The sequence below is a fragment of the Chelonia mydas genome, chromosome 2, assembly GCF_015237465.2.
Source record: "Chelonia mydas isolate rCheMyd1 chromosome 2, rCheMyd1.pri.v2, whole genome shotgun sequence".
Taxonomy (NCBI): Eukaryota; Metazoa; Chordata; order Testudines; family Cheloniidae; genus Chelonia; species Chelonia mydas.
This window is the reverse complement of record NC_057850.1, coordinates 249,072,335-249,090,801: the sequence shown is the minus strand read 5'-3', so window position 1 is coordinate 249,090,801 and position 18,467 is coordinate 249,072,335. Positions and strand designations below refer to the sequence as shown.

Below are 18,467 nucleotides of genomic sequence, written 5' to 3'. Positions count from 1 at the left end.
GGAGCTATTACTACATTGCAAGATTGGGCCCTAGGCATGCTTTTCTTTTTGAGATTTGCAGCACTTACAAGACTGCAGCTCTAACAAAAGAGCATTATAAGTCAGACTGCTAGCTCCGCCCGTTATTAAGGCTGTCCAAACACTTCCCAATTTAAGACTCTTGTTTTCAGTTGCTTATAACTTTGCCAAATTTAACTATTTGGGCTGAAATTTTCCACTCTGGGTGTTTACTTCAAGTTGAATTTTTTCAAAATTTAAATGTCAACAATTTTTAAGAGCAAAACTAGGAAAAATATGCTGTTTTCTCAATGTTAAAAAAACATAGCAACCTTTTCTTTAAGAAGCTCTTGCCTGTGCTTTGGAACAGGGACTTGAAATCGGCAAGGGGCAGTCTTTGTGTCTGGGATGTGTCTTTTGCTGTTCCTGTTAAAATCTGCCCAATTTTGGTTAAATTATAAGCCTTTGAAAAATTGTAGTTCGCACCTGCGCAGTAGTGACTTACTAGAACTTTGCAGCTAAATTCCCAAAGATTCCATCTGCCCTGGGCATGTGTGACATACCAGGGTACAATCCAGACTAATGAGTATCTGTACCACCCCTGCCCGGTAACCGTTTGCCCTTTACAATGCCTTGCTGCTGTAGCCTCCAACCTGGACTGCTCACAAACAGCCTCCAGCATGTAAGTCACTCCCAGCTCTGTGTGTGTGTGTGTGTGTGTGTGTGTGTGTGTGTGTGTGTGTGTGTGTGTGTGTGTGTGTGTGTGTGTGTGTGTGTGTGTGCGTGCGTGTGTGTGCGCGCGCGCGCTGCAGCCAGCCAGCCACCCCTTGGCTCTTACCAGCCTGGGTTATGCTGCAGAGTGACCCAACACACTCCCAGTCCCAGATCTTTCCCCAGAAATGTACATTCTGTACGGCCCAGCCCTCTCCTGGACAGTACAAATATGTCATATCCATTATTCCTTTAAGGGAATAATATGCACACAACTTGTTACCTCAAAAGGAGTTACCCAGACACTTCAACTTGAACACACCGTATTATATCTACAAGTTTATTAACTACAAAGATATAGATTTTAAGTGAGTACATGTAATGAGGTAGAAAGGTTAGAAATGGTTAGAGGAAAAATAAAGATAAAACACTTACTGGTGCCTAACTTAACCAACTATATTAGATTCAAAGCAAAGTTTTCTCACCACATGTTTTAACAGCAGTCTTACTGACCAAGCTCTTTAGGTCAGCAACCCTCCCCCAAAGTCCAAAGGCTGCTTCCTTTGTCTCTTCAGGTACAGTGAATGCAAAGGGGAGGGAGAGAGAGGAATGTTTTGGGGTGTTTGCCCCAGATTTTATAGTTTCAGTCCCCCTTTTGAGAGGGACTGGATACTGCATGGAAACATTGCTGGGGAACTTGGGGACAGGAAAGCGCAAGGCAAGATTTTAGACTGGCATAGTCTTGAAGAGTTTGCTTGCAAGGCAGACAAGCTGGTGAGTCAGGAGGCTGATACACAGCTTAGCAGCCGCATAGCTCTTACTTGCTGAGGCACTGGGGTAACACATCTGGGTGCCTTGAGGAAGATGCCACAAGGACAAAACTAGAAAAGCTCTCAGGTTAAGGTAAAGCTGTTCAGGAGTATGGAAGGTAGTGCCCAGATGCAGGAATGCATGAGCGACAATGGCACCAATAGAGTTGGAACTGAAAAGGTTGCACTTAGAAATGCAGAAGCTGCAGATACTGTACAGCTACCAGGAGAAGGAGAAACACTGTGAGAAGCATAATAAACAGAGACTTCATGAGGAGATTCAGTGGATGTGAACACAAGCTGTGATTGAAGTGATGAGTAAAGGCCTTCATAGACTGTAAGTTCATAGAACTCCTGCACATTTGAAAACTTTATTGCAGTTAGTAGATAGGGATGACTTGTTTTCAGATTTTTCTGGTGTGGATGACATTAGTATCTATGCAAACACACAAAAGACCTTATGGGCTTGTAATATCAAATTTTCCCCTTTGGTAGAAGAATCCCCCACCTGCCCTTTTTGGGGCAGTTATAAACCCCTTTTGCACCACTGAAGCAGTGCAAAAGGGACTTAGCCCAGCCCAAGGATCTGGCCCACATACTCCATATATATGAGTGTATGTAAAAATACAAATGTTAATGCAAAAAAGGAAAACCAAGAACATTGATCAAACCCAGTTGCATTCAGATATTATATCTGTTAATAAAAAAAAAAAAAAAAGCTGAAGTAGCTGGTGTCTTGAAATATTATTATTGTTTCCAATAGCATCCACAATGTGCTAACGCTTTCCAAACATAAAGGAAGGCAAATTCTCTGTCCCAAAGAGCTTAAAATTATCAGAGTCCTCTTAAAAATACCAAACCAACCCTACCTGTTAGGGCATCTACACTGCTTTCATCCAGCTCCATGGCTCTTCTATACCACACAGAAGCATCTTTCCACTTCCCCTGAAGAATCAGTTGATATCCCAGCTCATTAGCAAAACATGCATCTGAAGACTTTAATTTTGTATACAAGCGTTCAATAAATCCATATATTAGCTGCAAGATTTGCTGATTTTTCCCACACTGAAAGTAACAAAATTCACATGGACTACTGAACAATGTACAGAATATAAAGAAACAATTTCACAAGAAATTCCAATTCAGTCCAGATAAAATAGAGGGAAAATAAGTACTTAAATATAGCAAATCTACAAAATAGTTAACAATAAAATAGGCCCACTGGCTTGGAATACCAAGCGGCAAATGGAATATTTGGAGTGAAATCATGGCTCTACTGAAGTCAATGGGGTTGGGATTTCATTTCTGAGGAATATCCAATGGGTGGCCAAACATATTATGTATTATTCATAGAGCTTGTCTCCAATATTAAGGGTGAATCCACTTCACCCATAACAAAGCCAGAATCATTGAGTTCTAGGTAGAAGTTGTCAAGGAAAAACTATTTCCTGTGAAATTGTCTGAGTATGTGACTGACATATTCTAGAGAATAGCTATGCCAGATAACACTGTGCTAACTAATGAATCTTGGTCTTCTGCTTGCAACATTTCTTCAAACAATTCTGCAAACTTCTTAGCATTGTAGATTTTATGAACTCTGCAGAAAAGTCAGACCCTTAAGTTTGTAAGTTCTCTGGGGGAAAGGACTGTCATTTTCTCTATGTTTAGACAGTGCCCAGCACAATGTGGCTACAACCTGGTTGAGGTCTTCAGACACTACAGCAATATAAATGTTTAAACAAACATAATAATGGACAGGTTCTAAAATCCATAGGCCAGATACTGTCACAATTACTCCTGTTGAGCATTACCTTTGTCTGTGAGTATGCACCACTGAGGCAAAAAGGACTATTTGTGGAGTAAGGTTCTAACCAATGTGAGTTAGAGTGGCATGATAATGCCCATATCAAATAATTCTAATACTAACCGTAACAGCCGTGTTAGTCTGTATTCGTAAAAAGAAAAGGAGTACTTGTGGCACCTTAGAGACTAACCAGTTTATTTGAGCATGAGCTTTCGTGAGGAGTGAGGTGGGAGGAAGTTTTGTTTCATGGTCTCTGTGTGTATATAATGTCTTCTGCAGTTTCCACGATATGCTATGCATCCGATGAAGTGAGCTGTAGCTCACGAAAGCTCATGCTCAAATAAACTGGTTAGTCTCTAAGGTGCCACAAGTACTCCTTTTCTTTTTACGAATACTAACTGTGTAATGTTCCCCAAAGCACTCAAAGAAAGTAGCTCTTACCGAGCGCAGATGAATAAAACAAACTAATTTAATAGACAGACATTTGGAGGTGATTTTTTAAAAAAAGCTAAGACTTTTGCCAAAGGTGAAAACCTACATTTTCAAAACTCTCATCTCTCTCAGATGTTTTGAGCAATTGCACCAAAACTTTACAGGAAAAAAAAAAAAAAGTACTTTCATCAGATGCCACAAAGGACATTTAAGCTGGAAAGGATTTTTTCTTTTTCGGAGACTGAATCAGAGAGGTCCAGAATAGACCTATAATGGAAAACTAGTTACAACTGCAACTATGTAGTTGCTTCCACAGATGCATAATTACTATCAGTTTTTAAACAAATATGCTTACCAATCTACTGACCACAAGGATTTTTCGAAGATGTAAGTCTGCATTTTGAGGTTCCTTAGTCTCCAAAGAATGAATAAAATCTCTAAGTTGAAATGATGCCTGCAGAAAAAAATATTTAATGAACTAATGAATTTATTTCAAAATTAGAGACAATAATTCAGATAATACTACCATTCTTTACACAAGAGTCCTTTGAATGTTACATAGGGTAAAATTCATGACCACCAAACGAAGTCTGAGTAGACTGGTTTTGTGTAGGGGACTGTGTTGGGATGGAGTATAGAATCCATCATCAAGTCAGCAGGCAAGATACAGGGCTCAGTGGCTGCTACTCAAGCCCACGGGCTTCATAATCATGAACCCACTGACCTCTCCTCTGTCTCTTCATCAGCCTTCTCCAACCCCTACTCCACAAAAGCCTACATCAGCTATGTCACAGGACAACATTGTGAACTCTCCCTGTACTTCTGTTCTACAGCAGAATTACGAATGTTCTGTTGCAGCCTTCCATCACCATTGTGCTGCTGGATGAATTCTATTCTAACTGCAGAAATCACTTGGCCAAGTAAATTAACATTGTGATTTACAGAGAACATTTATAACAGTTTAGGATACTAACAATAAACTGGCTCACATGCCTTCCCACCAACTACATTTCATCTTATTGCTCTTAAAAATCACAGAACCACTTGAGCTAAAAAGCACCTCTAGAAGGCCATCTAATCCATCCCTTGCACTTCAGAAACCTGGAAGGAGTCTAAAGATGGGATTGATGCAGGTCAGCTTTGAAGACTTCATTCCAGCATCAAGTGTGAATGAAAGTATAATATTGATATTGGAAATATAGGGATATGCTCTTACGGTGACAGAGGATGGTTTGGGATTCATGGAGTATTGGGGTGTCTTCTAGGATTAGAACCTCTTCATACCACTTCTCTTGAAAAAATACCATGAGTCTTTAAGGATCACAAAAAAATCAAGGCCTCAACTTTATACTTCAAATACTTGTAAATATAGAATACTCACTGCATTCAAGTTTCCAGTTCTTGAAAGCTCATTTACAATACTAGCTTGAAGTCCATCTATATTGGTCCCATCTTTACTCAGGATTCTTAAACAATAATTATTATATATGTATATGTATTATATGTAAGTTGCAAGTTTTACAAAGCAAAACAGAATACAGTACATACAGTTATTTTTAATAGATTCAGCTTGTTCTCTGATGTTGAAAGATAATCTAGTCATTGAGTTAAAGCTTCATAAATGATACATTTCTAACTGTGGTAAATAGAAAGTAGGAAAAACGGTGGCTCTAGAGTATCGAAGGGTACATCTACACAGCAAAGAAAACTCCATGACAGTGAGTTTCAGAGCCCAGATCAAAAATTGACTTGGGCTCACACGGCTCACACCACGGGGCTAAAAATAGCTGAATAGACATTCGGGCTCAGGCTGGAGCCCAGGCTCTGAGATCTGTTGGGGGGGGGGGGGATCTCAGAGCCCATGGCTGCAGCCTGAGCGTGAATGTCTACATGGCTATTTTCAGCCCCATATCACAAGCCCTACAAGCCTAAGACAGTTGACCTGAGCTCTGAGACACTGCTGGATAGGCTTTTTTGCTATTATACATAATCTGAGAATTTACACTCTGATATAAATAACAAATGCTGTCCCAGGGACACACACTTCAGTTACCATGAAACTGTGCTTAATATCAGGAAAAATTAGTCTGGGACCTCATGGAAGAAAATTGCTTAAAATATTTTAAGTTGTTAAATGTATTTTGAGTAAATGAATTTGAAGAAGAAATATACTCTTACTTTACAAATATATGTGTTACAACTTTATAGAGGCATGTAATAGAATTTAGAAAGGAAATCACATATCTTAGTCTGTACTGGGTTTGTTTGGTTTTTATTATCCCCTACCTTAGTGCAGTTTCTAAAGTTTGCTCCCAGTCTTGCTGAGCTAAAAATAGCCTCATCTTGAGGATAAATGCTGGTATGAAACCAGAAAAATTGACTATTATTTGGTTAACTACTTCCAGAGCACCTGAATAGTTCTGTTGCATCATGAAATATCTTGCCTATGGAGGAAAAAAAAAAGAAAAACAAACAAACAATCTCATTGATTCAGAAAAGTGGCAGATTGTACTGATATGCTAAATGAATATCATTAAATTGGTAGCTAATTACCATCTGCTTCATTACTTGAACCAGCAAAAGATCCAGATCACTTATTGTTGTGGCAACTGGAGCCAAGAAGAAGGGGGATTAAATTCAGGGCCTCCAAGCCGTCCCCACACAGACATCACAAGACTCACCAGTAACCATTTTAGAGAACTGCATACCAGCATCTTCCATTCCCTACCCACTTTCATGGCCAGGACTAGCAAGGGAGGAGCTGGAAGTTAATGGGGGTTAGGCACTGAACCTGCTTAGGCACTTTTGAAAATCTCACAAGGCACCTATCTGCATTTTAGGTGCCTAAATCACTTTGAAAACAGGCTGCATATTTCTGGAAAGCAACCTAGGGGTCAACAATGCTATGTGTGGGCACAGGAAAAGGAAGTTGTCTTGTGTCCTCTCTGTCAAAAGTGAAGTCCAATCACAATGAGTGAAGTAAGAAGGAAAGTATAAAATAGAGTTAAAACCCCCCCAAGAATTAACAATCATACCTTTCCCATCATCCCAAATATATCGGTGGTGTCTTGGATCCCTTCTTCAAGGTATTTGATAGATTTCTTAACAGCATGCTGTTTGTCAGATGTACAGTACACCCATCCTTTAAGCACAAGACCCTGTGAAGGTAAAAAAAAAATCCATATATTTTAAGTTACACAATAGGCAAATCGCAATATGCAGTGAAAAGTCCTAATTTCTTGTCTCAAGTACATTTATTTTTGTTTAAATATTTAAATGCATAAAAATAATAAAAAGATACCTCTCACAATCTCTAACCACCTTTGAAAATTATTTTAAGCCACAAGAGGTATAACATCAGAAAGCAGCATCACTTTCAGCCATACATAGCAATAACTGATGCAGCCTAATAACAATACACCTGTCTTTAAAATTACAAAAGCATCCTCCTCACTAAAATTCAATGAGCATTATGGCCAACTGCCTAGCCAACCAAGAGGTGCCATTTAAGCACAATGAAGCACACCCTTCAGCGCCTTACCTTGATTATAAAATGGATTTTTGTTATTACTGACAGAAGAGAAATGACAGACCAAGACTCAAACATTCTCAAAGTCAGTATTCGGGCAAATATTTGAATTAGCCATTGCACACAATCTTTGTTAAAAGGGTCATCCTCCACTGGCAATGTATATGGATAAAACCAGAACACACTCCCCGCCCCCCCGCAATTGTTGTCTTATCCATTTAATTAGGATTCAAAACTATCAAATTCTCAGTATGTAACACATCAACAGATGGATGAGAATTTTCAGAAAAAAACCTCAACTATTATATTTATTGAGAAATTTGTCTGGATTTGTCATCCACCTGTTGTTGCGTATCCATCAAAACTTCAATATATAAATATCCACAACCTGTGGCATGTGTTAACATGTGACAGATGTGACCAGCCTGTCTAATTTTTTGCATGTTCAATATTGCTTCTGTGGCCAGTCTGCTTTCTTCTGTAATGAAATCCATGGGAGGGAATTCAAGAGAAGGAAAAATCTTGAGTCTTCCCTGGCTGAATTCCTCCAAAAAAAATTTCATCGAAGTATGGGGTTTGCCTCTCTATAGCACAGGCTGTTAGGCCTTCCCAGAAATTGCACACATTCCAAGGTAATCTGCATGAAGGCTGTGTAATTATGGACAGAATCTGTGCCCAGTTACATCAATTAACTCCACTGATGTCAGTGGAGCGACCTCACATTTACAATAGAAGATGGCCCATCATGGCATACTTATGTGATAGTTGTCCTACTCCACAGCACCGCGATGAAACAATTTGCTTCATTCATTTCAAGTCAGTAGCATCACACACACACTAGTGTTTTGATCATCTGTGTACCGTGAAAACTGTTTCATCAGTTTTTACAACAAATAATATATTTGCACACAGTAGTAATGTTTTTGTTCACAGTGTACACAAATGTATTTGTACACAGTGAGTAAAGCCAGTGCCATTTTTCACGGTGGAAACTCAGCATGTAGTTATTTTCCTTTGCAAAAAAATATTGATTTGGATTGAGGTGGAGACATCCACTTCAAACTGTTTTAAAAACAGCATCAAACAGCTCACACCTCAGCTTGTGTATGAGACAAGATATTTACATCTAGGTAAATCTAAGTTTAGGGATAGTAGACTATGTTTTGCCAGTTTATTTTTTACCATCTAATTAAAACTGTGATTACATTTAATTTTAAATATTAAGAACTTCAGGCAGACATTTGTCTTATGGGTGAAAAACCTTTATATACACATTACCTCTCTAGATCCATTAGACATTTTCAGCATTCTGTCAATGTATTCATTTGCTTTATCATTTTTACCCATCAGCCACAGAAACATTCCTGCATAATATAATGCATTAATTCCTGCGGTCTTCCGGGTTTCCTTTAATTTGTTTTCCAGCTCCAAAACAGCATCACGATCTGAAAGCAAATATCCCAACCAAAAATGTTTAAAACATATATAGAACTTATATAATGGTATATATGGTATTTGGTAGTCAAATGAACCAAAGGCCCCAATCCTGCAAACACTTATACACGTGGATAACTTTTCACATGGGTAGTTCCATTGAACTCAAAGCTAATCATGCAAGTAAGGGTTTGCAGAATCGGGGCAAAAAATAGCAGGCTGTTTTCCTTTTAGAACAGGTATATTTTAACTGGAGTTATTGTTTTGCATACAGACAAATTGAAAAAAGTAGCACACCATTCTCTATTACTGTAGGCTCTATTCTCCCCTCAACATGTGTGAGATTTGGGCCCAATCCTGGAAGTACTGAGCACAGTACACGCCCATCCCATTCACTTTAACATGAATAGAAGGTGCTCAATATCTTGCAATATCTTTCTGCAAATAACTTCAATTAGATTTAATATTAGCTCTCTGCCTTTCTCTCCCTGGTATTATGAAATAATCTTGCACATTGCTTGGAGATACCAAATACAATAAAACAGATTAATGACTCCTGGAACTGTCCAAACAATTAGTGAAATTATTTTATAATCTAAGCCTATTTGCCTTCTCTTGGCTTTCTCATGCCACTCTATTTTCTCCTCTTATCTTTCTATAAACAGTCCTCTTTCCCTCTCCATATTTTCTTTCTTTCCCTACTCCTTTCCTTCTAGTTGTTCCATCTACTTTGTGTTCTTGTTCTTTAACAATTATGTAAATATGTTAACAATTAACAACAAATAGTGCTCTGAATGATGCACTAACATTGTGGAATGCTCCCACTCATTTTTGTGTTTGATGTTAACAGTAATAGAATAGAACCTTGCTAATGTGTACTAATGACTGGGCTACCCATTGTGGATTACAGAATTTTACAAATGAGCAAATAAGAGAGTAATCAATTTTAATAACATCAAGGCTACTGCATAATAAAATAAAATTTACCCATTTATTTTAATTTGTGTAGTTTAATTCTTCATAGTACAATATCTTTTCCCCACTGATATCATTGCTGATTCACTCCATTCCTCACTCCCCTCCACTCTTGCATCTTTTGTCCCCCTCTCCCATTGAAAGGTCCGCCTTGCCAGCCCCCAGCCCTGGCTCACCCCCAACAACCACTTCCTACACTCCTGCTGTGGAGAGTCTCTGGCAAAAATGCAGTGACCAGGCCCACTTCCTCCATTACAGATTTGTTCTCTCCTTTTTCAGTTCTACCATCTTCCAGGCTAATCAACTCTACTTCACTGAATCTCACACCTGCTATCCCAGCTGCCATTTCACAACCTTTAACTCACTCCTCAAACCTTTCCCTCTTCCTAATTCCACTTCTCCCTCTGCACAGACTGATTTCTTTTAAGGGAAAACTGACAAAATATGCCTCTCCCCTTGGCTTGCCTTTCTTTCCCCATTGCCCCCTACAACTCTCTCCTCCTTCTCCCTGGTCACAGATTCAGAAGTTTCTCATCTGCTCTCTTCCTATAACCCCACCACTTACCCCAGTGGCCCCATCTCCTGACCTCCCTTGCACACATTCTCATACCCTACATCTCAACCAAGGGTCTGCAAGACCTTTCAGGGGGGCCACAGGCCCGCCGTCTGAAACCCAGTGCCCCAAGCCCTGGCACCCGGCCCTCTCCGAAGCCTGCAGTGACGCAGTGAAGAGCTGAAGCCAGCAGCAGTGCAGGGCAGAAGCTGGGACCCCCTGTGTCCCCCCGGTCTGAAGCTGGGAGTGGCGTGGGGTTGAAGCTGGGAGCACCAGTGCCCCTCCCCCAAGGCTGAAGACGGGAGTAGCAAGGTAGCCCCAGTGCCCCCCGCCCCATCAGAAGCTGGCTGCGGTGCAGGACAAAAGTCAGGAGCCCTGGCACCCCCCCCCAACTGAAGCTGGGATCACCCTATCACCCCCCTCAGGGTGCACCCCCAGAATGAAGCCAGCAGCAGCGCATGGCTAAAGCCCCGAGCCCCAGCGCTCCCCGTGGGCAGAAGCCCTGAGCCCATGGGCAGGGTGTTGCCCCCCCCCAAGCTGCAGTGTTTTACCCAGAGTGGGGTAGTCCCGGGGGCAGCTCCGGCTTCTCCTCTCCCTCCTCATCTCCCCCAGTTCCCCTCAGGCCCTGCCCTCTGGCCAGGTTGTAGGTGAGAAGCCAGAGCTAGGCAGTGCGGAGCAGCTGCTCCTCTGGCTGGTGGTGCCATGGAGCGGACAGCTGTGGCATTCCCACGTTTGCTGCTGGTGCCCAGGGTTGCGGCTGCTCCTCAGCTCCCACCCCCCTTTGACTACTCATGCAGCCAGTAAGAGTTGCCTGAGCGGGGGGACCCGGCTTCAGGGCTGCAGAGCCCTTGGAGAGCAGCCACTGCAGAGGGAGCCCTCCCAGCACAGAGCCTCTAGCTACCCCCTCCCTGCACCCTGAGCTATCCCCTACTGACACAGAGCTACCCCTCTCCCTGCACCCTGAATGGTTTTCAAACTTTTTGAACTGAGTCCACCCTCTGAGTTATATTTTTTGGTTGTGTCCCCCCTGGGTGGCCTGCTGAGGTGAGTCAGGGAGTGGAGGTGACACTCCCTCCCTGGACCACATGTGTAGAGCTGGCCCAAGCCCCGCCGGCCCTTGCCCCCTCAAAATAAAAGTCAAACTACGCCTATGAAGGACCGCCCCGCCGGCCCGGAGCCCCAAGTCCTCCCTGCCCCCACTGAGCCCTGGAGTTTTTATAGCATGTTGAGGGGGGCCCCCAAGAGAAAAAGATTAAGAACCCCTGCCCTACACTACTCTTCTCCTTAATCTCCCTCACTCTCCTCTGGCTTCTTCCCCACACAATACAAACATGCTTAGTCAATCTCATTTTAAAAGAGTCACTCTTGACCCTACTTGCCTCTCCATTACTGTCCCATCTCCTTTTCACCTTTCAGTTAACTGAACACACTCTTTACAACAGCTGTCCAGAGTTGCATCTAAGAGCGTCTCCAATAGAGCTTCCACCCCTTGCACTCAACTGAAACCACTCTTGCCAAAATCGCTAATGTCTTTCTTAGCCAAATCTTAGAACCAGTACTCTAGCCTCATGTTCCTTGACCTGTCAGCTGCCTTTGATGCTGTTGATCCTGTACTTCATGAAATCTTGTCCTCCCTCAGCTTCCATCACTCATCCTCTCCTGGTTGTCTCCTACTTCACAGCTTGTTCTTTGGAGGACATCCCCCACCTTTCAGCTTTCCTGGGGGCATTCCACAAATTCTGTTCTTTGTCCCATCCTTCTCTCTCTCTACATCTTTTCTTCGGGTAATCTCATCTGCGAACACACATTCAACTACCATCTCTATGCAGTCTATTCAAAGATCTACCTCTCTACTCCAGACCTATCTGCTTGCATCCAAATAAAAATCTCAGCGTGTCTCTCTAACATCTCCTTGTGGATGTCTAGCCATCAGCTCAACATAGCTAAAACAGAGCTCTTAATCTCCCCCTGGAAGCCCTTTTCACTACGTTCTATCTTGATCACTGTGGACAATACCATGATTCTACCTGTCACTCAAGCCTATAACCTGGATGTCATCTTCCACTTAGATCTCTCTCTAGGTCCTCACGTCCAAGCTATGTCAAAATATTGATGATTCTTTCTGCATAGCATGGCCCTTCCTATCCATCCATGCAGCTACAACTCTTATCCAGGCTCTCATCATCTCACGTCTCAATTACTACAGCACCTTTTTCTCTGGCCTTGACAAATGCAGTCTTACCCACTGATATACATTCAGAAGGTTGATGCAAAGATCTTTATCACATTGATTTGACCATGTCTCCCCTCTCATAGAATATCAGGGTTGGAAGGGACCTCAGGAGGTCATCTAGTCCAACCCCCTGCTCAAAGCAGGACCAATCCCCAATCAAATCATCCCAGCCAAGGCTTTGTCAAGCCTGACCTTAAAAACTCTCTTTGCATCCCATCACTGGCTGCCTCTTCTCTATCATATCAAACATAAAATAATCTGTCTCATTTTCAAGGCCCTTCATGACCTATTCCCCACCCTACCTATCATCTCTCATTCAGTATCGAAAGGGCAACTCCCGCCTTCAGTCAGCCTCAATCACCCATTTGCTACACTTTCAAACAAATACCTTTGTGCTTTCTCCCACGCTGTTGCTCATGCTTGGGGGAAGCTCCCCATAAACATCTACAAAGCTACCTCATTCAAACCCCTCCTCTCCTTTCCTGTGAGACCTATAAAAACTTGACAGCGGTTAGGTTGCTGGTGTGCTAAGATCACTGCCCATGATGCTGACCAATATTGTCTCATTGTTTCTTTGAACTCCCCTGTCTGTCTGTCCATCTGTTGTTTCTTGTCTTATATTTAGACAGTAAACTCTTAGGGGTAGGGACTGTATTTTGTTCTGTGTTTGTACAGCACCTAGCACAATGGGGTCTTGGTCCATGACTGGGACTCCCAGGCATTGCAATAATGCAAATAATCAATATTAAAATATTCAGCAATGTGCTTTATAAAGTAATATAGCTATAGTAATAATAGCTATAGTAATATGAGGTCACCTTACTGCATTCTGCTATGAAATCTCTGCTGAGATGTCAGATGAAAATTATGATTTGGGGGATAATTATTAGTTTTGCATATTAATAAACTGCGAATTAGTGGGGTTCTACTATAAGATTGATATAGCACTTTTTATCCCCAAGGATCCCAACGTGCATTATTAACTACATTCATATGGCAATTATATAGCCTATTTCTAAGGTCAGAGGTCAGCTACTAGTCAGATAATGAGTGTACAATATGCTGCACAGAAGCTGGGATGTGTGTGTGGAGAGAAGGGAGGGATTATTCTGGCAAATAAAAGAAAGGCAACTACCCACTCTTGCAAAGGTACTATGGGACTGGTAATGTCCACAAGAGCAGACAGAATATAGGTTTTAAGATCTCATCCGAAAGATCCACACCTCACAAACTGCAAGTACTCTCTTAATTTGCAAGGATGAAAGGTATAGTCAAACTAGGCAGGATTTAATGTAGGGAACTTCTAGGTGTTTCTTGGAGAGTCTAATTACTTCCAGCCTAATGCTTAAACAACCAGACCACCCTGAACTCAGAAGACCAGTCCTGAAGGATGTGTTGTCAATAGTAAAAAAAGATGTGTTGTTCACAATAAGATAGCTAATTCAAGGTAAGTAACTGGTCAAGGCATACCATAGGAGGTTTGTCTAGGGCAGGGGTGGGCAAACTATGGCCCGGGAGCCGAATCCAGCCCTTCAGACGTTTTAATCTGGCCCTCGAACTCCCTCCAGGGAGCAGGATCCGGGGCTTGCCCTGCTCTGGTGCTCCAGCCAGAGAGCAGGGTTGGGGGCTTGCCCAGCTCCGCGCGTTCCGTGGCTCCATGCGGCTCCCGGAAGCAACAACATGTCCCCCTCTGGCTCCTACATGTAGGGGCAGCCAGGGGGCTCTGCATGATGCCCATGCCCCAAGTGCCGCCCCCACAACTCCCAGTGGCCGGGAACCACGGCCAATCGTAGCTGCAGGGGTGGCACCTGCAGACGGGTCTGCCTGCACCTCCACGTAGGAGCCAGAGAGGGGACATGACACTGTTTCTGGGAGCTGCTTGAGGTAAGTGCCGCCCGGAGCCTGCACCCTTGACCCCCTCCCTGGGCCCCAACCCCCTACCCTAGCCCTGATCCCCCTCCTGCCCTCCATCATGGTAAAACTATTGTTTGCCTTGTCTTCATGAGGATTTTATAATGAGATAGTTATCTCATAAAAGACACACCTTGTTCGGTTGTGAAATCCCCAAGTTCTCTAATACCTAGCACATATAAAACGCTTTACAAGTTCGAAGTGCTGTAAAAACTAACTAATTAATTCTCAAAACAGCCTGTCAGGCAGATAATGAGTGGCTGGGGACAGGTTGCCCTTGTCAGTCAGTTTAGCAATTAATGCAGCAATATTTCTTTTTGGTGCTATTCCATTTAACAATCAGTTAGAATCCTTTTAATAGACATCAGTTAGAGTGCATATATTTCCATAAAAATACTCTCAGGCTACTTTCCCCCTGTGGTCTTCATTTGACCTAAATATGTGAATGCAGCACAAGACCACTGATTTGGTCAACTTTCTGATTTTTGTAAGTTTGTGATGAATGACATTTAACAGATAAGAAAAACTCACCAACATTTTCACATATTTTGTGTGCATAAATGAGTGCTAAAAGACAGCATAATGAAACATCAGAGTGGCATTTCCTGGCATTCTCGAGCTGTAAGATAGCATCTTGTATTTGACCTGAAAAGACAATGCAGATAGCAGATTCACTAATTTTCACATTTTAATGATCACTCAAAGAATTCACTGTATACCCAGCTCAGAGACTCAGGCTAACTGAGAAGTACATTTCAATTACATGTCCTTGGCACTGGAGCTACCTTGTTTATATCTGTATATTTAGTATGTATACTAGCTTTGGGAACATTGGAACACTGAGGAATAATGTACTATGGAGATACATTTTGTGATCCAGGTTCAGGTGTCTCATTACTAGCCTGATTTGCTGTTTACTCCTGGGGGAATTCTGCGCCACTGTGCAATGCAGAATTTGCGGAAATTAACATTTTATGCACCAAATTTCCTTTCCCCTATAGAAACGGGCTGCAGTGCTGCTAGCTGCCATTATGGGCCACTGGACCTGGCAGAGCTTAGCTTACACATACTATAGAAGACACTGCTGGGGGGAGGGAGAAGAAGCTAGATGGTTTGTGGCAGCTGCAGTTCCCAGCATGCCCAGAGGGAAGGTGAGAGCAGCTCACAGGAAACTTTGTGAAAGCCTGGGACCCAGCCTCAAGCTGTTTCTCTGGGTAGGAAGGGGGATGGGGGTCTGGGCAAGGGGTGGCGGAGGCTCACACCTGGGCTCTTGGGGAGAAGGGGTGTGGGTATCTAGGTCGGGGAGACCCCATGGTTGGGCGCTGGGAAGGATATGTTTAATATTGATTGGGGATAGTATCTCTCTTTTCTATCTGCTCTTTATTATGTACCCTATGAAACAGTAGGAGCCATATGGACAAACTGGTATTCAAACCACGCATATATGAAACCACAGACCCTTGTTCAGCCATAAAGCTGAAGTAGCAACTGCAGACTGACTGCCTTGGGAGGAGATGTTCTCTCTCCTTACCCCACTGACATGCCCAGCCCAGTGACACCAGCTTGGGACTGTGCTGGAAACAGAATTTGAGATTTAGGGATTGTCTACACAGGAAGACAATATAAGGCAATGTGTGAATTTAAGCCACTAGAGTTATACTTCTATAACTCCCTGTGTGGACACTCTTATTCCAGTATAAATAGTACCTTTTTCTAGTTTACTTTATCACTTTGGAAGTGGTTTAAGCTAAACCCAGTGGGCCATCTATCTCTTCCTGAACATATCTGTTATTGAAAAGTAAAAGTAAAAGGCAGAAGTAAAATAATCCATTTTAAACAAGAGAATAAAAAACACAGGTGGAAAGTAAAGTAAATTCAATTGTTGCTTTTCCTTACCAATATAACAATCATCTCTTCTTTGTATTTACCTAAATGTAAGGTTCCATATGCCTTGAAAAACTGAAACACTGGATCATTGATGTATTTGTCCAGTTCTAAATTTGCAAATTGCCTTACATGGTTGAAATATTTTTCTTGAGCATAATATATAATATAAGCCTGGAGGGAGGAAGAGAGCAGGAAAATTAATTTTTATTTAAGTAATTGTACTCTTTTGAATTTGACAAATATGTGAAATAAGGAAATTCTTTCACTAAAGAAAGGGAGTTGCTGCTGATTGTTGATCATATTATGATCCTTATTTCATAAACTGAAAACCAGATATTAAGATATCAGTATGACAGCAGAGAGATGGCTACAAAGGGCACAGAATATTTGTAAAAGTCATACTTTACATAATTTGTTAACACAAGAAACTCTAAATGCTAACCCAAAAAACACTTATTGCTCTGTGTTTTTTTCTTCCAGTTTGTGGGCTTAAAGCCTGATCTAGCTCTGCTGAAGCCAACATGAGTCCTTCCATCTACTTTAGTGGATGCTGGATCAGGCTCTCAGATTATAAACCTTCTCCAGGATGAGGATATATTTGAGTCTCCAGGCCCATTTAATCCCTGATGTTTCTGATCAGATTGACAAAAAAGGAGCCTAACAGTGTAAATGGGTTTTCATGACACCTGTCAATTGGAAGCCAGACAGAAACCACTGAATTTGTTTCTACTGAAGTCATCAGTTTCCTCTGTTGGCTAGCTAATCAGCTCTCAGTGTGTAAATGGAATTACTTATTAATTCTTCCACTCTACTCCACACTGATAAATCCACAACGGGAGTAGTGTGTCCAGTTCTGGGCACCACATTTCAGGAAAGATGTGGACAAATTGGAGAAAGTCCAGAGAAGAGCAACAAAAATGACTGAAGGTCTAGAAAACATGACCTATGAGGAGAGATGGAAAAAACTGGGTTTGTTTAATCTGGAGAAAAGAAGACTGAGGGGGGTTTTAACAACAGTTTTCAACTATTTAAAAGGTTGTTACAAAGAGAAGGGTGCAAAATTGTTCTCCCTCACCTCTGAGGATAGGACAAGAAGCAACGGGTTTGAATTGAAACAAGGGACGTTTAGGTGGGATATTAGGAAAATCTTCAAAAAAAAAGTCTGGGTAGCTAAGCCCTGGAACAAATTACCTAAGTAAGTTGTGGAATCTCCATCACTGGAAGCTTTTCCAAGAACAGGTTGGACACCTGCCAGCGATGGTCTGTTATTACATAGTCCTGCCTTGGTTGCAGGGGATTGGACTAGATGACCTGTTGATGTCCCTTCCAGTCCTACACTTCTATGATTACATACACCGGGCTAAGCGGAGAAGAATCCGGCTGAAGCGCACACTCGGAAGGGGTTTGGAAGAGAAGACAGCAGCATTTCGCCGGCAGGAACAGAGCCACTCTCTCCGGCCCTGGGGGCAGCGGGGTGGAAAGGCTGCAGCGGCGGGCTGGCAGCGGGAGGGAAGAGAAGAGCCCCGCGGAAGCAGGATGGAGGAGTGGGGCGGGGCGGGGCAGGACGCAGCGCTATGCCAGTTTAGAGGTGGGGGTGAGGAACGTGAATGTGAGGGGGAGTTTGCCAGGGAGGGGAGTCAAGGCCGGCGTGACACGGGTGCGGAGCACACACCAGCAGGGCCGGGCCGGTCAGGTGAGACGGGGGGAGGAAGAAGCTAGGATGGGGGAGGGAGGAAGAGCCCGGCGGGGGCGAGAGCCCGGAGATCACATACCCATGAGCCCCCGCCCGATGCCCCACGTACCACACCCGCCCCGTCACCGGGCTCAGCACCACCCGCGCCCCTGCCTGTCTCCCGTTCTCAGCCGCGCCTCGCTCGTGCCCCAGAGCAAGCGCTGCCCCCCCGGTTGCCGGCCCACCCTCGGGCCCCCTCCCGTGTCCCCATCGCTCGCGGCTCAGTGCGCCCCCCGCCCCCCGTACCCCCTGCCGCGCCCTGTACCATGGGCTGGGGGTCGCGCTCGGTCATGGCGGCGGCTCGGGCGCCTCACTGCCGGGGGCGGGGCCGCTCGGGCTCCTGGCTGGGGCAGCCGCGGGGGGCAGCGGGGCGCATGAGACTAGTTGAACCTCAACGGCTCCAACTGGCACCCGCCGCGTCCTGAGTTACGAGGAGCCCCGCCCCGTTACTAAGCGCGTC

At 43.3% G+C, this 18,467-nt stretch overlaps 1 protein-coding gene across 2 annotated transcripts in view; it reads right to left on the bottom strand.

Moving 5' to 3' along the window:
- Positions 1 to 18,403, bottom strand: part of TTC21A (tetratricopeptide repeat domain 21A) — a 60,550-nt gene extending 42,147 nt beyond the window's left edge. The window contains exons 1-9 of one of the 2 annotated variants that reach the window (XM_007059437.4): positions 18,273 to 18,387; positions 16,317 to 16,446; positions 14,920 to 15,033; positions 8,561 to 8,727; positions 6,789 to 6,911; positions 6,040 to 6,197; positions 5,135 to 5,219; positions 4,109 to 4,207; positions 2,387 to 2,582 (exon numbers count right to left, since the gene is read on the bottom strand). In XM_007059437.4, the coding sequence (XP_007059499.4) occupies positions 2,387 to 2,582; positions 4,109 to 4,207; positions 5,135 to 5,219; positions 6,040 to 6,197; positions 6,789 to 6,911; positions 8,561 to 8,727; positions 14,920 to 15,033; positions 16,317 to 16,446; positions 18,273 to 18,299 (1,099 nt within the window). In that variant the 5' untranslated portion in view covers positions 18,300 to 18,387. Of the gene's footprint in view, positions 1 to 2,386; positions 2,583 to 4,108; positions 4,208 to 5,134; positions 5,220 to 6,039; positions 6,198 to 6,788; positions 6,912 to 8,560; positions 8,728 to 14,919; positions 15,034 to 16,316; positions 16,447 to 18,272 lie in introns of both variants that reach the window. The other variant, XM_043541610.1, reaches the window with a different exon arrangement.
- Between the last annotated feature and the right edge of the window lie 64 nt (positions 18,404 to 18,467).